A 25,805-nucleotide genomic window follows, 5' to 3' on the forward strand; every position below is an offset into this window, starting at 1 on the left:
AGGAATTTATTTATAACAAATACTTCTAGAACTAATAAACAAGTTCAGCAAGGTCTCAGGGAATAAGACAAACAAAAAAATATATCTTTTAATCTAGTAAAAGGACTTAGGCACCAAAATTTTAAATGTAATACCATTTACAATTGCTCGTAACAATGAAAAACTTAAGTTTAAATCTAAAAATGTATAAACAGCAACAAAATGCTGATAAAAGAAAATCTAAATAAATGAGAAACTTATGTTCATGGGCTCAACATAGTAAAAATATAATTCTCCCCAAATTGACATACAAGTTTAACAAGATCACTGTCAAAATCCTAGCAAGATTTTCTTGTAGTTATACACAAGAGTGTTCTAAAATTTATATGGATCCCCAGCTGGTGTGGTCAGTGAATTGAGTGCTGGCCTTTGAACCAAAGGGTTGCTAGTTCAATTCCCAGTCTAGGGCATGTGCCTGGGTTGAGGGCCAGGTCCCCAGTGAGGGGCACGAAAGACACAACCACACACTGATGTTTCTCTCCCCCTCTCCCTCCCTTCCCCCCTCTAAAAATAAATAAATAAAATCTTTTAAAAATTTATATGGAAAAACAAAGGAATTAAAATAGCTAAAAACCATTTGGAGAGAAGTTTAAAATAAATCACTCTATCCAATTTCAAAACATACTATATAGAAACGGTAATCAAGACTGTGTGGAATGGCAGAGGGGAAGATGCACAGATCAGTGAAACAAAATGGAGAACCCCAAAACAAATTCACACAAATGTATCTAATGAAGTTTTTACAAACATGCAAAAGAAATTCAATAGAAGAAAGGACACCTGCTCAACAAATAGTACAAGAGCGATCAGATATCCACAAGCAAAATTTGAACCTTGACCTAAACCTCACATCTTATACAAAAATTAACTCAAAATGGAGCATGGGCTTAAATGTAAAATCTAAAACTACATAACTTTTAGAAAAAACAAAGAAGAAAATCTTTGGCACCTAGGTAATACGTTCATCACATTAACACGCTAAAGACTATACACCTAAAGTTCTGTTCAGAATAGGAAAAAGTAGTACATTGAACTTTATCAAAATTTTAAAATTTTGCTCTGCAAAAGACCCTGTTAAGAAGATGAAATTATTTGTAATAGAAATAATTAATAGTAATTATTAGTAATAGAAATTATTTGAAAACATATATCTAATAAAAGACTGGTGTCTAGAATATATAAGGAACTCTCTAAGTTCATCAATAAAAATAAAACAACACAAAAACAATTCAAGTAGAACATGGGCAGAAGACATGAACGGATATTTCACTGAAAATGATACAGATGACAAACTAGTACTTGGAAAGATGCTCCACATCATTGGCTGTTAGAGAAATGCAAATTAAACCCCAACTAAATGTCATTGCACAATGATCAGAAAGGCTGAGTTTAAAAAACAGTGGCCACAGCAGATGCTGGCAACAGTGCAAAGATACTGGATCCCTCATAAACTGTTGGTGGCAATGTTAAGTGATGCAGATGCTTTGGGGAAGTTTCACAATTTCATAAAAATGTAAACATGCAACAATCATACAACTCAATAATTGTATTTCTGGGCATTTAGCCCAGAGAAGAGAAAATTTATGCTCACATAAAAATCTGTCCAGGAATACCACAGCAGCTCTATTTGTAATAACCCCCCAAGCAGAAACAACCAGATGTAAATGGTTAAACAAGCTATGACACATTCCTACTCAGCAACAAAAGGAAGCAACTACTGACACATGCAAAACTTTTGGGGTGAATCTCCAGAGAACTATGCTGAGTGAAAAAAGCCAACCCCCAAATAATTACATACTTTATGACTCCATTTACATACATTTTTGAAATGACAACATTATAGGAATGGAGAACAAACTGGTGGTAGCAGGAGGTTGGGGAGGAGGTGGTGGGAAAGGAAGTCGTGGTGGTGTGCTTGCCTGATGGAAGTGTCCTCTGTGTTGACTCTGTCAATATCATTGTCCTATCTGTGATATTGTACTGCAATTTTACAAGATGTTACCATTGGAGGAGACCTGGTAATAAAATCTCTCTCTATGATTTCTTACAACTGTATGTGAATCTACAATTACCTGAAAATAAATTGTAATTTTTTTAAAACTTCACTAGTATTTTTCTGTTTGTTTTGCTTTTTTAAATTGGATTTATTTGGGATAACATTGGTTAATAACATTATATAACTTTTATTATATAAATTAGAACTTTATGATATGATAGCTGTGTACTTTGTTGTGTGCTCACCATCTGAAGTCTCATCTCCATCCATCATTATGTATTTGACCCCTTTTACCTTCTTAATCCTCCCGCCACTCCCCTACCCCTCTGGTTACTACCACTCTGCCGTTTCTGTATCCATGAGTTTATTTTTGGTTTGTTTTGTTTGTTGATTTGTTGCTTTTTTATATACCCATTACTTTTAGAAGATGCATCTTTTTAGAAGCTCAGCATAATGAAGCTAGTTCTCTTCTGGAACACTGTTCATCGTAGTGCGCACTGGCATGGGCATGATTTATTAAGTGTTAGGTGGTAGCAGAGAAGCAGAGAATGGTTGGTATACACATTAGGTAAGATGCTGAAAAGTCTAACAAACAGGAAAGTTTGTACTGACCGGTTGACTGGGTATACAGTTATAGGCCAAAGGCGATCAAATATGTTTAATCAAGAAGTTACTCTGTTTTATTGTATATTTGAAAGTTCCTAAAAAGCAAATCTACTTTTCTCTTTTTTGTTAAATTTATTGGGGTGACATTGGTTAATGAAATTATATAGGTTTCAGGTATACAACTGTATAATATATCATCTGTGTGTTGTATTGTGTGTTTATCACCCCAAGTCAAGTCTCCTTCTGTCAACATTAAACCCTCATTTACCCTCTTTGACCTCACCCATCACCCTTTCCCTCTTGAAATCACCAATCTTTGTCTATGAGGTTTGGGTTTATTTGTTCATTTGTTTTTTACTTAATCTCTTTACCACTTTCACCTATCCTTCCCCTCTTACAGCTGTCACTCCGTTCTCTGTATCCATGGGTCTGTTTCTATTTTGTTTGTTAGTTTATTGTGTTCATTAGATTTCACATATGAGTGAAATCATATCATACTTGTCTTTCACTGACAGGCTTATTTTACTTAGCATAATACTTACCATGCTGTCACAAGTGGTAAGATTTCCTTTTCTTTTTTCCTTTTTATGGTCAAGTAGTATTGCATGAATGTACAACAGCTCTTTTACTGATGGGCAATCGGGCTGCTTCTAAATATTGGCTATTGTAAATAACACTGCGATGAACACAAGAGTGCATATGCACATATTTTTTATTAGTGTTTTGGGGTTTTTTGGATATATTCCCAGAAGTCGAATTGCTGCATTATAAGGCAATTTCATGTTTAATTTTTTGAGGTATCTTCATACTACTTTCCACAGTGGCTTCACCAATCTGCATTCCAACAACAGTGTATGAGGTTTACCTTTTCTCCACATGCTTGCCAACACTTGTTCATTGATTAATTGATGATAGCCATTCTGACATATGTGAGGTAATATCTCATTGTGGTTTTAATTTGCATCTCTCTGATGATTAGTGACAATGAGCATCTTTTCATGTCTATTGGCCACCTGTATGTTCTCTCTGGAAAAGTGTCTATTTAGGTCCTTTGCCCATATTTTAATTGGATTGTTTGTCTTCCTGGTGTTAAGTTGTAGAGGTTCTTTATATATTTTGGAAATTAACCCCTTATCAGATGTATTGTTGGCAAATATGTTCTCCCATACAGTGGATTCTTTTTTTCATTTTGTTGATTTTTTTTTTTGCTGTGCAAAAGCTTATTAGTTTGCTGTAGTCCCATTTGTGTATTTTCCCCCTTGTTTCCTTTGCCCTAGGATATCTATATATCTATATATCTATATCTATATCTGGAAAAATATTGTGATGAGGAATGTCTGAGATTTTACTATGTTTTCTTCTGTGATTTTTATGGTTTTACAACTTACATTTAAGTCTTTAATCCATTTTGAGTTTATTCTTGTGAATAGGGTAAATTGGTGGTCTAGTTTCATCTTTTTGCCTGTACCTGTCCAATTTTCCCAACACCATTTATTGAATAGGCTGGCTGTACCCCATTTTATGTTAAATATTAATTGATCACAAAAGGGGTGGGTTTATTTCTGGGCTCTCTATTCTGTTTCACTGATCTACTTGTCTGTGTTTATGCCAGTACCATGCTGTTTTGATTACCATGGCCTTGTAGTATAGTTTGATGTCAGGTAGCATGATTCTCCAACTTTGTTCTTCTTTCTCAAGATTGCCATGGCTGTCTGGGGATCTTACATGGTTCCATAGAAATTTTAGAAATATTTGTTCTAGTTCTGTGAAATGTGTGTCATAGGATCTTAATAAGAACTGTGTGAGTCTAAATTTCTTTGTAATATAAACATTTTAACAATTTAATTCATCCTATCAGTGAACACAGTATATGCTCCCACTTATTTATATCTTCTTCAATTTCTTTCTTCAATGTCTTATAATTTTCCAAATACAGGTTTTTATATCCTTGGTAAAATTTATTTCGGGGTATTTAATTTTTTTAAGCAATTGCAAATGGGGTTGTTTTCTTTGTTTCCCTTTCTGTTAGTTCATAATTGGTATATAAAAATGCAACTGATTTCTGAATATTCATTAAGAGACTCTTAGGAGATTTAAAGAACTTTTGTGCAAAGAATTTAACCAACTTTGCACAATAAAAGTAACTCCTAAATGATTCCATCTCTCCTAATCTTTTCCACTTAAATAATTATAGTATCTATTTCATACAATGTAGAAAATTTAAACTAAAATATGCATGTAGAAATGATAAATACAGTGCCTGCACATACAAGGAGATTAATAATAGCTATTATTTTTAATAGGAAAAGTCCCTGAAGGTATTATATTGAGGTATAATTTGTATACAGTAAATTCATTCTTTTTTGCCATACACTTCTGTGAGTTTTAACTAACACATATGAGCACAATCAAGGTATTGAGAAGTTCCATCATCCCCCAAATTTTCTTCATGCTCTTTGGCAGTCAAACTCCTCTCCCCACCCCCAGCCCCTGGCCACTACTGATCTATTTTTTTGTCTCTGTAATTTTGCCATTGAAATAATGTCATATATATTGAATCATACAGTATCTAGCTTTTGAATATGGTTTCTTTCACTTAGAATAATACATTTAAGACTCTTTCATTTTATTGCATGTGAATATAAAACAAGGTATTTAATCCTGGAATTGATTTTTATGTATGATATGAGATTAGATTCCAAAGTAACTTTTTTCTCCGTGTGGATAACCAGTTGTGCCAGGACCACTTATTGAAGCATCTGTCTTTTCCCCACTAATCTGCAATGCAACCTTAGTCATAAATTAAGATTCCTTATATATGGGACTGTCTCTGAGCTCTCCATTCTTTTCTCTTGATCTACCTATCTCTTCCTAAACCAATATGTTATTATTTCATTTTATAAAAAGTTAATAATATAAATGGAGTCATCCAGTATGTGGCTTTGATATTTAGGAAATTAAGTTCCTTCCTAACCCTTCTGTTTCAAATATTTCTGATTATTCTTGGATCTCAACTTGACTATGAAATAGTTTATTGATTTTCATTATAGATTAATTTGGAGAGAATCATATCTTTGCAATAATGAGTCTTTCCATGATATACCTACGATATACATAACCATTATATAACCACGATATATCTATTCATGATGATCAATTTTATGTGACAACTTGACTAGGCTCAGGGATGCCTAGAGAGCTGGTAAAACATTTCTGAGTATGCCCGTGAGGGTGTCTTCATAGGGATGAGCATTTGAATCAATAAACTGAGCAAAGAATATCAACTTCACCAGTGAGGGTGGACATCACCCACTCCATGGAAAGTCCTTGTAGAACAAAAAGGTGGAGGAAAGGTAAATTCACTCTCTGCTTGATTGGGGACAGTTGTGTTCTCCTGCTTTTGCCCTGAGGGATATTTGTCTATAGTCATCCTTTCTTATAATATCTTTATCTTGGATCAGTAAAATGCTGACACCCCCACCTAAATAAATAAGTTAAGAATTATTACCTCCTCTTCTGTATTTTGGAAGAATTTGTGTAAAATTAATATTACTTATTACTTAAAAGTTTGGTAGAATTTTCCAGTAAAGTCATATCAACCTGCATTTTTCTTTGTTGTAAGGTTTATAATGCAAAATTTAATTTCTTTTTTCTTCTTTTTTAAGATATATTTTATTAATATGCCATTTCAGTTGTTCTATTCCCCCTTCACTCCCCTCAACCCTGCACACCCCCCCACCATTCCCCCCTTCAGTTTATCACCACGTGTCTCAAGTTCTTTAGATTCTGTATTTCCCCTACTATTCTTGCCCTCCCCCCATCTATTTTCTACCTACCATTTATGCTACTTATTTTCTGTACCTTCTCCTCCCTTCTCCTTCTCCCACTCCCCTGTTGCTAACCCTCCATGTGCTCTCCATTTCTATGGTTTGCTCCTGATCTAGCTGTCCTCTTAATTTGCTTTTGTTTTAGGTGTGGTTGTTAATAACTGTGAGTTTGCTGTCCTTTCACTGTTCATCTTTTTTATCTTCTTTTTCTTAGATAAGTCCCTTTAACATTTCATAGAATAAGGGCTTGGTGATGATGGACTCCTTTAACTTGACCTTATCTGAGAAGCACTTTATCTGTCCTTCCATTCTAAATGAAAACTTTGCTGGAGAGAGCAATTTTGGTTGTAGGTCTTTGGTTTTCATGACTTGGAATACCTCTTTCAAGCCCCTTCTTGCCTGTAAGGTCTCTTTTGAGAAATCAGCTGACAGTCTGATGGGAACTCCTTTGTAGTTGACTGTCCCCTTAGCTCTTGCTGCTTCTAGGATTCTCTCCTTCATTTGAATCTTGGCTAATGTAATGATGATGTGCCTTGGTGTGTTCCTTCTTGGGTCCAACTTCTTTGGGACTCTCTGAGCTTCCTGGATTTCCTGGAAGTCTATTGCCTTTGCCAGATTGGGGAAGTTCTCCTTTCTTATTTGTTCAAATAAGTTTTCCACTTGCTGCTGTTCCTCTTCCCCTTCTGGTACCCCTATAATTCAGATGTTGGAACATTTAAAGATGTCCTGGAGGTTCCTAAGCCTCTCCTCATTTTTTTTTTTGAATTCTTGTTTCTTCATCCTTTTCTGTTTGGTCATTTTTTTCTTCCTTCTAGTCCACTCCCTTGATTTGAGTCCCAGTTTCCTTTCCATTACTATTGGTTTCCTGTGCATTTCCCTTCATTTCAATTAGTTTAGCCTTCATATGTTCCTCTAATTTGTGACCAAATTCAAGCAATTCTGTGAGCATCCTAATTACCAGTGTTTTGAACTGTTCATCTGATAGGTTGGCTACCTCTTTGTCGCTTAGTTGTATTTTTGTTCTGAAGCTTTGATCTGTTCTTTAGTTGGGGCCATTGTGTTTGTATTGATACACCTGTTGTGTAGTGAGGAGCAGAGCCTTAGGTATTCACATGGGTGGGGTAACCCACATCACTGGGTTGTGACACTGTATGTGGGGAAGGGGTCTGAAAGAAAACAATGGCGCTTGCTCCACTGTCTGCCAGATTTCAGTCACTTCCCCCCGCATCCCACAAGCAAATTGGGCCCTTCTGGGGCTGATTCCCATTTGAGTGGGTTTGTGTATGTTCTAGGACCCTGTGGTCTCTCCAATGAACTCTTCTGTGAGGCTGGGAGTTTCTCCCAGCACCTCAACCCCCACAGGTGTTTTCAGTTGGTGGTTTGAAGCTTTATTTTCCCCTGCTGGGACCCTGGGGTATGTGGTCCATCCTGCTACCCAATTTTGCCTGTTTATCTGCGTGCCCAGGTCCGCCAGCCACTGCTTTGCCGTCAGTCCTCTCTGCTCTAGCTGCCTGTCTCCACCCCCTCTACTGGTCTGGATGAATATTTATTCTTTAACTCTTTGGTTGTCCGACTTTCATACAGTTTGATTTTTTGTCAGTTCTAGTTGTTTTCTTGTTTTTAAATAGTTGTTGCCCTTCTTTCGGTCGTGTGAGGAAGCACCATGTGTCTACCTATGCCTCCATTTTTGATAGTTTTCTTTTAGTTTGATAAAGTCCCACTTATTTTTGCTTTTGTTTCCCTTACTTGAGGAAACATATCTGAAATGATATTACTGAGACTGATGTTCAATAACTCACTACCTATGTTTTCTTCTAAGAGTTTTGTGCTTTCAGGTCTTAGCTTCAATTACATTCACAACACTGTAGAGCCATCATTATCTATTTCAAAATGTCTTATTACTCTAAACAGAAACTCTGTACTCATTAAGCAGTAACTTCCCATCCCCTTCTTCCCAAGCCTCCAATAACTATTAATCTGTGTTATCTCTCTATGAGTTTGCTTATAACTCGGTAATTCATAGAATAGAATCATGCAATATTTAACCATCAATGTCTGGCTTCTTCCACTTAGCATAGTGTTCTCAAGGTTTATCCATGTTGTAACATGCACCACTCCTGTCTATGACTGAATAATATTCCATTGTATGGATATACTACATTTTATTTATCCATTCATCAGTTGTTTACATTTTTGGTTATTATGAGTAATGATGCTATAAGCATTCATGTACAAGTTTTTGTGTGGTCATGTTTTTGCTTACCTCAGTAATATTATAACACTATGTTAAACTTTGTGAGGAACTGCCAAACTGTTTTCCAAAATAGCTGCAACATTTTACAATCCTACCAGCAATGTGTGAGGGTTCATTTCTCCACATCCTCACTGACACCTGCTGTTGTCCATTTTTCTATTATAGCCATCCTAATGCGTGTGAAGTAGTAGCTCATTGTGTTTTTGTTTTACATTTCTCTAATGACAAGTGACTAGCATCTTTCCATGTGTATGTTGGCCATTTGTATATTCTCTTTGGAGAAAGGTCTAGTCAAGGCTTTGCCCATTTTTTTTAGTAACGTTCTGGCTTTGAAGTATAATTTATGTACAGTAAAATAGATCTTTTAATCCACATTTTGATGAATTTTTACATACGCATACACACCCATGTAAACTATACCTTAAGAAACACAGAGTATTTTATCACCTTCTGTCCTTTCTTAGTGAATCCCTGCTCTTCCTAGTAGAACCACATCTTCCTAGATTAATTTTGCATATTCTCAAAGTTCATATAAGTGTAATCATACAGTATATACTATTTTCTACTTGGCTTATTTGACTCAGCATAATGTTTTTGAGATCCATCTTTTTCATTGACAAGTATCAGGAGTTTGCTCCTTTTTATAGCCAAGTATTTTTCAGTCTTATGAGTATATCATAATTTAATCCACTTTCTTGTTGGTGGATTGTTTTCAGTTTGGGGTCTATTATGACTACAGCTGCTTTGAACATTCATATACTAATATTTTGTGGATATGTATTTGAATTTGTCTTAGAAAATAACTAGAAGTAGAACTGCTGAGTTATATGGTAGATAAAATTTAACATTATAAGAAACTGCCAAACGAAGTGTTTTTACATTCCCACCAGCAGTGCATGAAAATTCCGGATATTTCATCAGAATTTGGTATTGTCAGCCTTCTTCATTATGGTCCTTGTAGTGGGTGAGTGGTAGTATCTCACTGTGCTCTTAAATTGTGTGTTCCTTATGACTAATTACGCTGAGCATCATTTCATGTATGTAAGGAGCCATTATATATTTTCATATGTCATGTCTACTCAAGTCTTTCATCTATTTATTACTGCATTCTTTGTTTTTTTTATAGTTGTAGGATCTCCTCATATACAAGATACAAATATTCTCTCAGACATTTATATTGTATATATTATACTCAGACTATATTTTGCCTATTCATTTTGGTGGTTTTTCTTTTTTTAATTTTGAAATTGAATTTACTGGGGTGACATTGGTTAATAAAATTACATAGGTTTCAGCTGTACAATTCTATAATACATCATCTGTATATTATATCATGTGTTCACCACTCCAAACCAAGTCTCCTTCCATCACCATTTATTTCTCCCTATACCTTCTTCTACCTTCCCCCACCCGCTTTTCCTTCTGGTAACACCATACAATTGTCTAAGATGGTGTTTTATTTTCTTAATCCCTTCACATTTTCACCAAGCTCCATAACCGCCTCCCCCAACAGCTATCATCCTGCTCCCTATCTATTAGTCTGTCTCTATTTTGTTTATTAGTTTATTTTGTTCATTAGATTCCACATATAAGTAAAATAATATATTTGTCTTCCTCTGGCTAATTTATTTCACTTAACATAATGTTCTCCAGTCTCATCCATGCTGTTGCAAAGGGTAAGAATGTGTTCTTTTTAATGAACAAGTAATATTCTATTGCGTAAATGTACCACACCTGTTTTATCCACTCATCTACTGATGGACACTTAGGCTGTTTCCAAATATTGGTGATTGTAAAAAATGCTGCAATGAACATAAAGGTGCATATATTCTTTCAAATGAGCATTTCAGATTTCTTCAGATATATTCCCAGAAGTGAAATTGCTGGGTCATAAAGTAGTTCCATTTTTAATTTTTTGAAGAAACTCCATACTGTTTTGCACAGTGGCTACACCAATCTGCATTCCCACTAACAGTGCACTAGGGTTCCCCTTTCTTCACATCCTTACCAGCACTTGTTGTTTGTTGATTTATTGATGACAACCATTCTGACAGGTGTGAAATTATATCTGTGTTTTAATTCGCATCTCTCTGATGATCAGTAATGCTGAGCACCTTTTCATGTGTCTATTGGTCCTCTGTATGTCCTCTTTGGAGAAGTGTCTATTCAGGTCATTTGCCCATTTGTTATTGGATTGTTTATTTGTGTGTTATTGAGTGTTAAAAGTTTTTTATAAATTTTGGATATTAAGCCCTTATTAGATGTATCATTGGTGAATATGTCCTCCCATTCAGTGGGTTGTCTTTTTATTTTGTTGATGGTTGCCTTTGCTGTGCAAAAACTTTTTAGTTTGATTTAGTCCCATTTGTTTCTTTTTTCCTTTGTTTCCCTTGCCCAAGGCATATATCAGAAAAAAATTTTGCTATGAGAAATGTCTGAGGTTTTACTGTCTATGTTTTCCCCTAAGATTTGTGTGATTTTGAGTCTAACATTTAAGTCTTTAATACATTTTGAGTTATTCTTGTATATGGTGTAAGTTACTTGTCTAGTTTCATTTCTTTGTACTTATCTGTCCAATGTTCCCAACACCATTTATTGAATAGAATGGCTTTACCCCATTGAATGTTTTTGTCTCCTTTTCCAAATATTAATTGACCATAAAGGCATAGGTTTATTTCTGGGCTCTCTATTCTGACCAATTGATCTATAGCTTTGCTTTAATGTCAGTACCATGTTGTTTTGAGTACTATGACCTTGTAGTATAGTTTGATATTAGGTACCATGATTCCCCCAACTATGTCCTTCTCTTTCAAGATTTCTTTGGCTATTTGGCTCTTTTGTGATTCCATATAAATTTTTGGAACATTTGTTCTAGTTCTGTGCAATATACCACTGGTTTCTTGATAAGAATTGGGTTGAATATATAGATTACTTTGGGTAACATGAACATTTTAATGATGTTAATTCTTCCTATTCATACACACAGTATATGCTTCTACTCATTTGTATCTTCTTCAATTTCTTTTTTTAGAAGTTAATGTTTATTTTTTTAAGATTTTGTTTATTTTTAGATAGAGGGAAACAGAGGGAGAAAGAGAGGGAGAGAAGCATCAATGTCTGGTTGCCTCTTACACTCCCCCTACTTGGGACCTGGCCCATGACCCAGACATGTGCCCTGACTGGAAATCGAACTGCTGACCCTTTGGTTTGGAGAACAATTCTCAATCCACTGACAAGTAGATTTCTTTCTTTAGACCACACCAGATAGGGCCAATTTCTTTCTTTAGAGTCTTATAATTTTCCAAGTACAAATATTTTTACATCTTTGGTTAAATTTATTTGTAGGTATTTTATTCTTTTTAAAGCAATTGTGAATGAGATTATTTTCTTAATTTACTCTTCTGATTATTCATTATTGGTATATAAAAATGCAACCAATTTCTGGCTTTTGTATTCTGCTACTTTACTCCATTTATCAGTTCTATTAGTTTCTAAGTGGAATCTTTAAGGTTCTCTATATACAGTATAATGTTATCTGCAAATAATGACATTTTTACCTCTTTCTTTCCAATTCAAATACCGTTTATTCCTTCTTCTTGTCTGTTTGCTGTGGCTAGGACTTTCAGTATTATGTTGAATAAGAGTGGTGAAAGCAGACATCTTCACCTTGCTCATGATCTTAAGGCCGGGGTGTCAGACTCATTTTCACTGAGGCACATCAACCTTGTGGTCACCTTCAAAGGGCTGAAATAATTTTAGAACTATATAAATGTAACTACTCCTTAACTGTTAAGGAGTTGAAATTACATTCATCCCTTTAAAGGCAACTGCGAGGCTGATGTGACCCCAGTGAAAATGAGTTTGACACCCCTCCCTTAAGGAAAACGCTTAGTTTTTGCCCAATGAGTATGATGTTGGCTGTGGGCTTGTCATATATGGCCTTTATTATATTGAGATATATTTCCTCTATTCTCACAAAGTTTTTATCATAAATCAGTGCTGAATTTTATCAAATGCTTTTTCTGCATCTCTTGATATAATCATGTGGTTTTTATCCTTCTGTGTTTTATGTGGTATATCATGTTTATTGGCTTGCAAACATTGTACATCCCTTGTATCCCCAGAATAAACCCTACTGGATCATTTGTAATATATTGCTGGATCCAGTTTGTCAATATTTTGTTGAGGATTTTAGCATCTGTGTTCATCAGGGATATTGGCCTATAATTTTCTTTCTTTGTAGTGTCTTTATCTAGGTTTGAAATTAGGGTAATGCTGGCTTCATAGAATAAGCTTGAGAGTCTTCCCTCCTCTAGAATTTTTTGGAATCTTTTGAGAATAAGTGATAGTTTTTCTTTGAATGTTTTTAAAATTCACCTGTGGGCCTGACTGGTGTGGCTTAGTTGTTTGGGCATTGTCCCACAAAGTGAAAGATCACCAATTCAATTCCCAGTTGGAGTGCATGCCCGTGTTGAGGCTTGGTCCCTGGTTGTGTGTGTGTAAGAGACAACCAATCAATGTTTCTCTTTCACATCAATGTTTCTCTCCCTTTCTTTCTCTTCCCCTTCTCCTGTCTCTAAAAATAAATAAGTAAAATCTTTAAAAAATAAAATTCACCTGTGCAGCTTTCTGGTCTAAGACTTTTGTTTATTGGGAGTTTTTTTATTGCTGCTTCAGTTTTACTAGTTGTAATCTAGATTCTCTGGTGCTTCCTGATTTAGTTTTAGAAGATTGTATGTTTCTATGAATTTCTCCATTTCACCAGACTGTACAATTTTTTGGCATATAATTGTTTGTAATATTTTTTACAATCCTTTGTATTTCTTTAGTGTTAGTTGTTTTTTCTCCTTCATTTCTAATTATATTTATTTGGGTCCTCTTTTTTTCTTGATGAGTTTGATCAAAAGTTTGTCAATCTTATTTATCTTTTCAGAGAACCAATCCTTGGTTTCATTGATTTTTTTGTATTATTTTTTAGACTATTTTGCTTATTTCTTGCCTATTCATTTTCTTAATTTTATTTTTTGATGAGCAGAAATTTTAATTTTGATAAAGTTTATTTATCTGTTTTTATGGTTATTGCTTTCTAAGCCTTGTCTATGAAATATTTCTATACTCTAAGATCATAAAGGTATTTTGCTAGGCTTTCCTCTAAAAGCTTTCTGATTTTAGCTTTTACATTTAGGTTCATAATCCATATCAAATCATTTTTTGTATATGGTATAAGATGGAATTGAAGGTTTGTGTTTTTTCCATATAAATTTCCAGTTATCCCTGCACCCTTTGTTGAAAAGACTGTCTTTTCCCACATAGAACTGCTTTTTTATATTTGTCAAAACTCATTTGATTGCCTGTGTGTGATCTATTTCTGGGGCTACTGTTCTCTTCCATTCATCCATTAGTCTGTCCCTACACTCATGCAATACTTTTTCAATTACTATATCTTTTTCATTAAGTCATAAAGTTAGGTGATATAACTCATCCAGTTTTGTTCTTCTTTTCCAAGTTATAGTGGCAGTTTTAGATCATTCATATTTCCCTATAAACTATATACTCTTTCTTTTTGCATTGGGTTTGAAAACATGTATATAGCAAGGACTTTATCCTTTTCATGTTGGTTGTTGTCTTTATCACCATAAAGTTCAAAATATTCACTTATATCCTCAGGCTCATCAGAGATTCAGAGATTGCACATGTGCAGACACACTCAAGGTAAAACCAGACCGAGTGGAAGCCTGGCACCATGTTCTCACCTCCACCGAGACCTCAGAGAAGCATGACTTAGGGGAAGGGCTACTTTACTCCTAGAAGCAGTGACAAAGACTAAAACTAACTTCAACAGAATCAAATTGTTCTACCTGCCAGGTCTTCTCACTGGTGCCTACCTCGTTCATGCTTGCACAGCTAAATAGTGGACCATGAGGTAAGGGCACCCCCCTGCAGATTGCTGGGACTTCCCTGCCCAACTTTCTCCTTTCTGAACCCCACCTTGCAAGTTTCTTCTATCTCAGTATCCCCAAGCAGCAGCCTCTGTTTCCTCCACTTAGAGAGATGCTCTCTGTACAAGCTTCACTTCCCTGTGCCACACTTTGGAAAATGCCTTCAGGGAAAAGGCCAGGTAAATGTGGAGCACATCACCTGCATTTTCTTCTCTCAAGGGTCAAAGCCCAAATGCCTAAGCACAGGGCCTCCACATATTATGTCCATTCTATCATTTTCATGCCAGGATACTATGTTTATGCCCATTACTATGTTTGGGTGGAACCCAGTAATAAACCTTAAAATTATACATATTAAATAAACAAATGCACTGTAGAAAACTCTCAAGAATTTTTTAAATGAACTGAATTGCATTATTGAAACTTGGCATCATGTAAAGGCATTGTTGGGAATCAAATATGAGTAAAGTAAAATACCTTCTCTGAAGGATCTCCCTGGACAGGATAGGACAGCAGAAAAAAAGCATAACAAACTGTGACATCCAGGGGTTAACAAATACCCTAGGGTGAAAGCCAAAGTGCTCTGAGAAGCACAAGGGGAGTGTTTTAATGTTGACATGGGGGTGGGGGTGAGTGAGTAGTATTTTGGAAAAGTTTCTATAAAAAGCGATCTTTCATTTGGGTATTAAAGAATGGTAACCCGCATAACCAGTCCCCACCCCCAAAAATTCTGTTTTTTGTAAACTTAAAATATTTTACTAGCTTTGTGTCCTTTTTTGCAGGCTGAAACCATCCTAGCACTAATTTTCATTAGACATAATCAAACAAGTTAGCTTTCCCTATGCATGCATTATATGACATGTCAGGATAACTGAATTATTAACTCTATCTGGGAAAATAATTTAGGAATAAAAAATGTCCTTAGATCAGAAGTAAATGAGAATAAGCAGAAGGTAGGTGAGAGCTGACAATGTTTATGACTTGTGTAAGCAAAGGGTGTATATTTGGATCTGCATAAAATATTAGGAGTCCTTTTTAAACATGTTCTCACTAAATGTGTTACTGAGGCTATGCTCTTCTGAGTGAGAGGTTAAAAACTTTGCCCATCCACTCAGCTGAAAGAGCAGATTGGGAGCTTCAGTAGAAGTTATCCAAAACCAATTTGCTTGTCAATACAGATAACAGTTTGTGTCTGACTTGGAATCAAACAGACAGCCAACAGCCTGGAGGTATCTCTTGTCCCTCCTGCTTCCTTTTGCTGCTTTGGACACAGTGAGTGCTAAATGATGATTTATTGAAGTGATCACCATGTCTTGACCACTTTCCCCTTGAAATTTTCTTATTTTTCTTCGTATCCTTAATAAACACTCAAATACAGCAGTTTTCAGACTTGTTGGTCTCAGGTCTCCCTTACACTCTTAAAGATTATCGATACCCTAAAAAATCTTTTATTTCATGAAATAGATCTACTGATGTTACCATGTTAGAAATTAAAACGGAAAAATTTTCAAAATACTTATTTATTCTTTTAAAATAACAAAATAAGACTTCCACCAAGATGGAGACGTAGGTGGAACCACCTTGTCTCTGTGCACAACCAAATCTAAGAACAACTATTTTTAACAACAATAAACACAACCAAGCCACACAGAAAATCGACAATATGGAGTCCAAAGACAACTAAATGCTCAGCTAAACCGGTAAGAGAAGCAAAGCCAGCAGCGGAACAGGTTGTCAAGAAAAAAATTCCGGGGTGGTGCGCCGTGCGCAAGCAGCCGTAGGCGCTGATCATGGGCTAGCTACTGGAGCACACAGGGAAGAGGCGCGGCGGGCTGTCTGCAGTCAGTCGGTTGCGCATCTGCATGCGGATAAACCAGTGAGAAGGGAAGCCTGCGCGGGGGCAGCAGGCTCGCACAATTCCGATCGGATAAACAGGTCGGGGTGAGTAGTGTGACTGGACTGACTGGGCTAGCGGAGAGGACCGCCATTGTTCCCTCTCTGACCATGCCCCCACACACAGCGTCACAAACCAGCGACCTGGGTCGCCCCGTCCTGGTAAACAACTAAGGATTCACTCCGCTTACTTAACGGCACGAATAGACCAAAAATGGCTCTAGGACAACTCAGAGCCCCAGAACCGATAGATCTAAGTGATGAAGAAATAGCCAGTTTTTCAGATGCACAGTTCAAAACACTGGTTATCAGGATCCTTACAGAACTGGTTGATTTTAGTCACAAATTAGAGAAACATATGGAAGCTAAACAAATTGAAATGAATGGTAATACAAAGGAAACCAATAGTAATGGAAAGGAAATTGGGACTCATATCAAGGGAGTGGACCAGAAGGAAGAAAAAAATGATCAAACAGAAAAGAATGAAGAAATAAGAATTTAGATAAATGAGGAGAAGCTTAGGAACCTCCAGGACATCTTTAAACGTTCCAACATCCGAATTATAGGGATACCAGAAGGGGGAAAGGCACAGCCACCAGTGGAAAACTTATTTGAACAAATAATAAAGGAGAATTTCCCCAATCTGGCAAAGGACATAGACTTCCAGGAAATCCAGGAAGCCCAGAGAGTCCCAAAGAAGTTGGACCCAAGAAGGAACACACCAAGGCACATCGTAATTACATTAGCCAAGATTTAAATGAAGGAGAGAATCCTAGAAGCAGCAAGAGATAAGGGGACAGTCACCTACAAAGCAGTTCCCATCAGACTGTCAGCTGATTTCTCAAAAGAGACCTTACAGGCAAGAAGGGGCTGGAAAGAGGTATTCCAAGTCATGAAAACCAAAGACCTACAACCAAGATTGCTCTACCCAGCAAAGTTTTCATTTAGAATGGAAGGACAGATAAAGTGCTTCTCAGATAAGACCAAATTGAAGGAGTTCATCATCACCAAGCCCTTATTATATGAAATGTTAAAGGGACTTACCTAAGAAAAAGAAGATAAAAAAGATGAACAGTGAAAGGACAGCAAACTCACAGTTAGTAACAACCACACCTGAAACAAAAGCAAACTAAGAGGACAGCTAGATCAGGAGCAGAACCATAGAAATGAAGATCACATGGAGGGTTAGCAACAGGGGAGTGGGAGGAGGAGAAGGGGGGAGAAGGTACAGATAATAAGTAGCATAGACAGTAGATAGAAAATAGATAGGGGGGAGGGCAAGAATAGTAGGGGAAATACAGAATCTAAAGAATTTGAGACACGTGTTCATGAACTAAAGGGGGAAATGGTGGGGGAGGGGTATGCAGGGTGGAGGGGAATGGAGGGGGGAATAGAACAAATGTAATGGCATAAACAATAAAAAAGTTTAAAAAAAATAACAAAATAAACCCATTATATTTTGACCTAAATAAAAACATTTTTGTGAAAGAAATTGTATTTTCCAAACTAAAATGAAATAGTGAAAAGAGCAGTATCATTTAGATTTTTGCAAATCACTTTTCTATCTGGCTATAAAAGACAGTCAGATCCTCCTTAGCTGCTTCTGCATTCAGTCTGCCACCGTAACAATGCCGCCTTTCCTCTCCAGAGCATCTCACCGTACTCTCACAAAGCAATGAGAGCAAAAAGCAAATAATGTCTTGGTACTAGTATGAATATATTTTCCACATAGCAGCCCCTTTGGAAGAGAGCTGTGAGGACTGATGCTGCCACACGACTCTGTTTCACACTCGATTCTAGTTTCACCTCTGTTTTATAAGTATTTGCCCAGTGAGTGAATAAACCTCTGTAATATTTCCTGAACATATCTGCCTTAAAAACAAGACTGTACCCAATAATTTTCTGTGAGCATATAGTGCAGAAGCTGTAGATTATGCATCTAATTACAAACCTTTGCCTGATTCCCAGGGCCTCTTCCCTCTCAGCCACCCTTTCGCATTGAGTCATGTTTCCACCCAGGTTTATTGCACTCTTCCTTTGCCTGGTTCCCTCCACTCACAGCACCCGCCCCTCCCTTGTCTTATATGTCCACATGTTATCCATTCTCTGAGGCCACATGAGGGACCTGTTTGCCCTGGGGTCTGTCCTCTGTGAACGCTTCTCTCCCCACTGACTCACTCCTATGATGTTTAGGTGGTACCCTGTGCTGTGAACTACTGGTCCATCTCTACCAGGCTTGGTTCACGTGGGTCTGGGAGGTCAGAACGAAGTCTCACTGGTTTGTGTCCCCTGCAGTCTAAGTGTATTTGTTCTTTCAGTTGGATGAATTAGAGAGCCATCTCACTTAAGTTTTCAGAAACTTAGAAATGCAGATAATAGCATGGGTAAATCAGGTAATAAGTGAATTGTTTTTGTAATTATATGCTTTCATTACTTTTTTAATTTTCAAACATTTTCTTATGAAAATTATCAAGTGTACACCAAAGTGGAGTAAAGTGTAATGAGGCTTCTGAACACACACTGTTCACCCAATTTGAACAATTATAAATAAATAGGTGGGAAGTTTAAAGAGTATTTTACTAGGATGTGTTATGGTGCTTGAGTCCCCAGTATGCCACCTCAGTGAGTGGTTACCCACCCTATCCTAGGAGACTTGCACAGACAGGATGACTGACTTCCAGGGCAGCCCTACTCCATCTCTGACTGCTGGTGGCCTGCGGTTGGAATTCCAAGCTGGACCCATGTGTGTGTCTTCTTGGGGCTCTCCCTGCCCGTGGCAGCCTCCCTCTTCAGTTTTTCTTGATAAACATAAGCCTTATGAAAAACATTAGGATGGAAACTTGCCAGACTCCCCAGGTTCGAACATGTTCTTATGCCAGCTGCTTCTGACACTGATACCTATCTTAAGACATGAAGTAGCGGTAACTTCTAACACCAGAATCAAGTTGGAATAAACAAAAACAACAAATATCATTATATTCATTTTGATGAACTATCATAGCTTTCTTCTCTCCCCATGAAAATTTTCTGTGAGTGAGAGAATGAGACAAATAGACCACCACAGCCAAGTGAAAGGTGTGCTTTCCCCACCTGTACCTGCAACCTGAGCACAATGGAGCTGGGGTTGCTGCAGAAGGCAGGACCAGAAACTGCTTGTGGTTATCTGTTATGTTCTGCATTACTCACCTAATTTGAGCAAATACTGGGTGGGCACTTCAGAGGGGAGTCCCAACAGTGAGGAACAACCTCTCCTTAGAATCTTGACTGTTTCTGGTAACAGAGTCCCACCATGCACCAGCATCAGTTCTTTTAGGTAGCCTCCGATGCACTTGTCTCCATCTTTGGTTTTTCTTGACCACTTTCCCTGTTTATCTTTTAGGCGCTTTTTTTCCTGACTCAGGGGTTTCAGGTTTTGTAAAACTTTCTGAGCCATTGTCACCACTGCCACTAGAACATTTGGAAACTCATGAGTGGCTCCTATTCTTTGGCCTTGGGAAGGCTTTTTAGTGGGCACACTGCCTTCTGGAAACCACATGTTTATTCTTTAAGATTAAACTGTGACACATCAAGTACTATAATCCTAAACGACATCCTAGTGAACTAAAGATGGCGTCACTCAGTTAAACATTACACAAATGTTCAAAGCCTATGGGTTATAATTTTCTACTTTTCTATAATACTAGTCTTTGAATGAGCACTTGGATCACCATACTCTACTGACTAATTAACTGTCAAAATGTACTGTAACTCTCCCAGACCTGGAGACCTAATAAGTCCTAGTACACAATTAGTACTTGACCTTGAATTCAGTGAAGAGTCACTGAAATGACTTAATTAAAGGTAATAATCAGGTTTGTTTTCTCAGAATCCCTCTGGCTACATTGCGGGCAGTGGGTTAGAAGGAGGTAAGACCAGAAGCAGGAAGCTGAGTTAGTAAGCTGATACAGGATCTTAGTTAGAGACGACAGTGCCCAGAGCTAGGACAAGTGGTGACAAAGAATGCGGTTCAGTGGTCTTGACTGGGTGCTTGGATGTGGTAGATGAGGTGGGAGAGCAAAGGCTTGAGGATGACAGTGGGTTTCTGGCTGGGGCAACTCCAGGGAAGGGACTCCATCTAGTAAGGGTGAAGCAGAGAAGAAAGAGCTGGTTTGTGAGAGATGATGAGTTCAGTTCAGTTATGTGACAGAGGAAATGGTTTGGGAATAGTTGTGTGTGTATAACTGAAGCTTTGGAGCCAGATACAGTCTAGACAGAAAGTTGAGAGTCATCAAGGAAAAAATGGTAGTTGAAGCCATGGAGATGGATGTGCTACTCTGACCTCTGTCTTCTCTCTTACAGCAGCAGTACCCAACATTTTTGGCACCAAGGACTGGTTTCAAGGAAGACAATTTTTCCACAGACTGTAGTGGGGGTGAGGTGGTTTCAGGATGATTCAAGCACATTATGTTCGAGCTCACCTCCTGCTGTGTGGCCCTGTTCCTAATAGGCCTGGACCAGTACTGGTCTGTGGCCCAGGGGGTTAGGGACACCTGCCTTCGAGCCTCAAACAGTTCTTAGCTGAGACAGCAGGAGGCTTGGTTAAGTTTGAAAAGAATGAGAGTGTGCCCTGCAGGTAAAATTGAGATTTCTCCATGTTGCATTAATTATGAAAGACAAAGGCATGGTCAATCTTTTTTAAAAGATGTGTTTAATTAAAACAATGTCATACTCTTTTGTCTTTTAAAATTAAAAAGTAAAGTTCCCCATCCCTTCCTGTATTTTAAAGTTGATTTGCCCAGTGGTATTTAAAAGCCAAATCATAGCTTCCAAAAAGATACCTTCTATTTTGAACATAAGCTATAAAATGCCTGTGCGTACATGTTATGTCGTTTTGAGTACTGACCACTTTTGATGGAGGTCAGGCCCTCTGTAGGGCTGGTCCAGCTTAAGCCTAAGGCTGAAAACAAGCAGGCAGGATCCATAAACCATCCTTCTCCCTGGCTTAACCCAGGCAGGATAGGGGGGTGTACAAGGGTGTGAAACAAAGAGTTATTCATATTCTGCCTTAGAGCTATATGATTTCCTGAAGGATGAGCACAGTATCAAGACACATGACTCTGGGTGACCTGATGGCAAGTGAGAGGAGCTGGTATGTTATTGCTAAGTAGGGATTGCTCAGAAAACTCAGATTTGGCATCTTTACAGGAAGTACAGAACCAAAAGTTCATCACCTCTCAGTACATAAGCACCAGACAGCTCACCCATGTCCTCATAGGCAGGACTCTGGAATGGAATCTGCCTTAGACTTTACACCAAGTGTGAAAGGACATTGCCCTGAAAAACTCCCATGCCTCTTCCTGGGATGACTGATTTTGGTTGTTTATGTCACTGCTTCAGATTTGTGGTCTTTGGCCTTGACTTCACATCCCACAAGCATGATAGGCTGCCAATGCCTACCATGTCTTAGTTACAGATGGCAGCCTTTCCTGCAAGACCCTGTAAAACATCTTTACAAGTACTGGAAGGAACCATTTTATGAAGTGCTATGACTGAGCTGCATGAAATTATTTGTAGAATCATTTTGTTTTTATGCATATAAGAATGTCTTGAAGATTGGGAAGATAAAGTGTCAGAATGTGAGTCAAGACAGGCTCTCTTTCTCCTTTGAAACTGCACTTCCAGCTGCAAGTAGTTGAGGCAGGAGTTTTAGTCAAAATGTCATTTTCTTCCATCAACAAATGCCATCAATGACTCAATAAACATTCACTGAGAATTGTTCATCACTGAGGGAGAGAGAAAGGAAGGGTAAGAAGTAATGTGTGTTTTTGAAGAGATTAAAATTGTAAGGATTGAATGTGTTATTCATTCAACAGTATTCCTGTGAACCATCTGTGTGCTATAAACTGTTATAGGTGTTGAGGATACAGCAGTAAAATAAAAATACAAAAACCTAATTAAAATCTAAAAATTAAAATTAAATAAATAAATAATTTAAAAAATACAGAAACCTCTGGCTTCAAGGAGTTTATGTTCAAGAAAAAGGACCACAGAGAGAAACACATGTAGAAGGTGGTGAAGGGTGCTATAGAGAAAAGTAACTAAGGTTAAACACTTAGGGGAAATGGTACAAAAACAGGCACAATGAAGGCAGAGGCCTTGGATGAGCTGGATTTGAACACAGCTTTGAAGTAGAACATTTGGATTGGTTTACGTTTGAATCAATACAAGAGAGGAACAGGCCACTGAGAAAGGAGCAACAGGATGAGCTAAGGCCAGTGTCACCTGTGGGGAGTAACAAAGTTATAATGAAAAGTCTACCATGGCAAGAAGAAAGCGTTCACAAATCGTTTAGCAGGCATCTGTGGGAAATACTCATAGAATTTCCCACAGATGCCCAAACTCCAAGGCCCCAACCCTTGTGCATTTTCCTGACCCTTCTATCTCCAGTGTTTCCAACACTGTCTGTCTCAGGGAAGGTGCTAAGCAGCTTACTTGTCAAGTTAATGAATAATTGGAGAGAAGTTTGTGGAAGGCTGGTAAAACCAAATGATGGAGGGCCTTGAATGACAAGGTGATGAGCTTGAACTTCATCTTATCAAGCAACAAAAACATAAAGCACAGTACACATCTTGGCAGATCTCACTATTATGAGGTTCCCTTAATATATTACTGAGTCCCTTGAAAAATTTCCCTTCCCTTTAGTCATTTTTGGGAATTTTCCCTTATGGCTTCAATCACTTGCATGCATTTGTGTCTCATCCCCTTGCAGATAACAAGATGACCACTTCCATCACCTCTCAGGTCATGGACATGCATGTGTGCAGCCCCCACATAATCAGGGAGCTTGGAAGCTTGGGCCCATGCTGTGCCCTGTGCACAAAAAGAGCCAAAGCCCTTCTTCCTCACTGTACCACACTGTTTGTGGGCCTTGGAGCATGCATGTGCCCCTGTGCAGGTGTGCCTCATGACAGCAGCCAGTGGCCATGTCCTCCCAGCCCTTTTGTCTCTCTAGCTCAGAGGCCAAACTCCAGGATAGCCATCAACATGTCCTCCCCCAAACCCAACCCAAAACCTTGTGCCCTCCCACCCCCAACTAGTCTGCCATCTTCCCTCCTGGCCATCTCCCAGCATTCCCCAATCATGCCACCTAACAGGGGCCTGCTTTTCCCTTTTGACAGGTCCTGTTTACCTAGAAACATATGCTTTTACAGGGTGGAAGGGGTGGTAATGAAGGCCTGGTCAAAACATTTTACTTTAGAAATAAACCAGGCAGTGAGGAACAAATACCATATGATCTCACCTTTAACTGGAACATAATCAACAAAAGAAAAAAGCAAACAAAATATAACCAGAGACATTGAAATTAAGAACAATTTAACCATAGCCAGAGGGGAGTGGGGAGGGGACAGTGGGGAGAAGTGTTTTCAGGAACTACTATAAAGGACACATGGACAAAACCAAGGGGGAGTATGGAAGCAAGGGAGGGAGGTGGGTTTGGCTGGGGGGGGCACGGATGGTGGGGGGGAAGTTCAGACAACTGTAATTGAACAACAATAAAGTAATTTTTAAAAACCACACATTTCATTTTACAAATTAGGAAACTGAGGCTCAGGAAGGTAAAGTGACTCGCCCAGCTTTGAGCAAGCAATCGAAGCCTTCCTGACTCCTGGTCTTGAGCAGCCTCAATTTCTGAGCAGTACCATCCTGATAGAGCTGCAAGGCAGTGAGCCAGGCACTGCTGGCTTAGCTATGAGCCAGGCTAGGCGAGAAGAGAGCTCTGCTGCCCCAGGGCAGAGTCCAGGGATGGGAGTGGAAGGAAAGGCCAAGTCTGATGGAGGGTCCAAAGAAAACATCAGTGGGGCCCAGTGACCAGTGGAAATGTGAGACAAAGAGGTGGAGGGGTCAAATACACCTTCGCTCAGCAACAGAGCCCACCCCATGTCTGCACTGACGCTGTGAAGCTCTTGTACACTCTGGAGGCTGAGACAGACTGTCAAAGAAAAGACCCAAATAGGAAAGCTTACAGAAGGTAAGCAAAATGGGTGAGGGTGTTGAAAGGTACAAACTTCCAGTTACAAAATAAATAGCAAGTCCTGGGGATGTCATGTACAACAGTGTGACTATGGTTAACAACATTGTGTTGTATATCTGAAGGGTACTAAGAGAGTAGATCTTAAAACTATTCATCATAAGGAGGGGAAGAAAAATTCTTTTTCTTAAAGATTTTATTCATTTATATTTAGAAGGGAAGGGAAGGGAAGGGAAGGAGAGAGGGAGAGAAACATCAATGTATGGCTGCCTTTCATGCATCCCCTGCTGGAAACTGGCCTGCAACCCAGGCATGTACCCTGACTGGGAATCGAACTGTGATCCTCTGGTTCACAGGCCTGCACTCAATCCACTGAGCTACACAAGCCAGGGTGGGAAATTCTTTTGAAAGAAGAAAACTTACAACCCATAAAAGAACTAGAGTACACTAACTGGTGTGTGTTTGAAAACTACTCTTCTTTAAACTGGATGACTGCAGAAAGCATTTGTACAGCAATAAGATGTTTCAAATGTGAGACTCATGAAACACTTTAATGAAGGTGGAAAAGTCTGGAAAATAACTTGGTTTATGAAAGGAGATCGCTTTTGAGGCAACAACCCATAAAAGACCATGATGACATTTGTCAGCATTTTCCTGACTCAAGTCTTAAATTTCTGTTAACTAAAGGGAGAAAACTGTGCTAGCTTTTGAAAGTATTTCCATTATTTATTCATTTCAACATGGAGCACATGGCACCAGGAGATCTCCTGAGGAAATGAGCACAGTGAGTCTTCCCAGTTACCGTGGGTGCTTGGGTAGAACCTGCATGTTCTGGGAGACATGGTCCCCTTTTACAAAAGGAGAACTACGGTTTGGGGTTTTGGTAACTGGTGAGAGAAACATTTTGAAGAACTTTACTCCAAGCAGCTTGGGCTCACTCAGGTTGAAACTCCTAAATCTGGAGGGCTGCCCTCAGCCAGACAGAAGGATCTCATGAGAGTCTCCCACTTATAGGAGTGTGAGGTAGAAGAAATCCCCCCAGCTGACCTCTTTCCTTGCCTGGGTTGTAAGACCCAGTAGTTCTTGATAACAGTAATCATAGCATAGTAACCACAGGCCAACACACACAAGGCCCTGGGTACAGGGAATGGGGACAGCATCCCTACCCCACACTGGGCAGTCCAAGTAGTGCTTCAGGTTTGTCCTGCCCAGTGCTGTGTACCCAGAACACTATATGCATCAT

At 38.3% G+C, this 25,805-nt stretch overlaps 1 protein-coding gene across 3 annotated transcripts in view; it reads left to right on the forward strand.

Moving 5' to 3' along the window:
- Positions 1-25,805, forward strand: part of ADRA1A (adrenoceptor alpha 1A) — an 87,821-nt gene that overhangs the window by 49,546 nt on the left and 12,470 nt on the right. Inside the window, exon 2 of one of the 3 annotated variants that reach the window (XM_053668171.1) lies at positions 20,893-22,394. The exons of the other annotated variants lie outside the window; for them this stretch is intronic. Coding sequence (XP_053524146.1) covers positions 20,893-20,960 — 68 coding nt within the window. The 3' untranslated portion in view covers positions 20,961-22,394. Of the gene's footprint in view, positions 1-20,892; positions 22,395-25,805 lie in introns of those variants that run through there. 3 annotated transcript variants of the gene reach the window in all.

The sequence above is a fragment of the Artibeus jamaicensis genome, unplaced genomic scaffold (assembly GCF_021234435.1).
Source record: "Artibeus jamaicensis isolate MK-2021 breed Jamaican fruit bat unplaced genomic scaffold, CSHL_Jam_final contig_477, whole genome shotgun sequence".
Taxonomy (NCBI): Eukaryota; Metazoa; Chordata; class Mammalia; order Chiroptera; family Phyllostomidae; genus Artibeus; species Artibeus jamaicensis.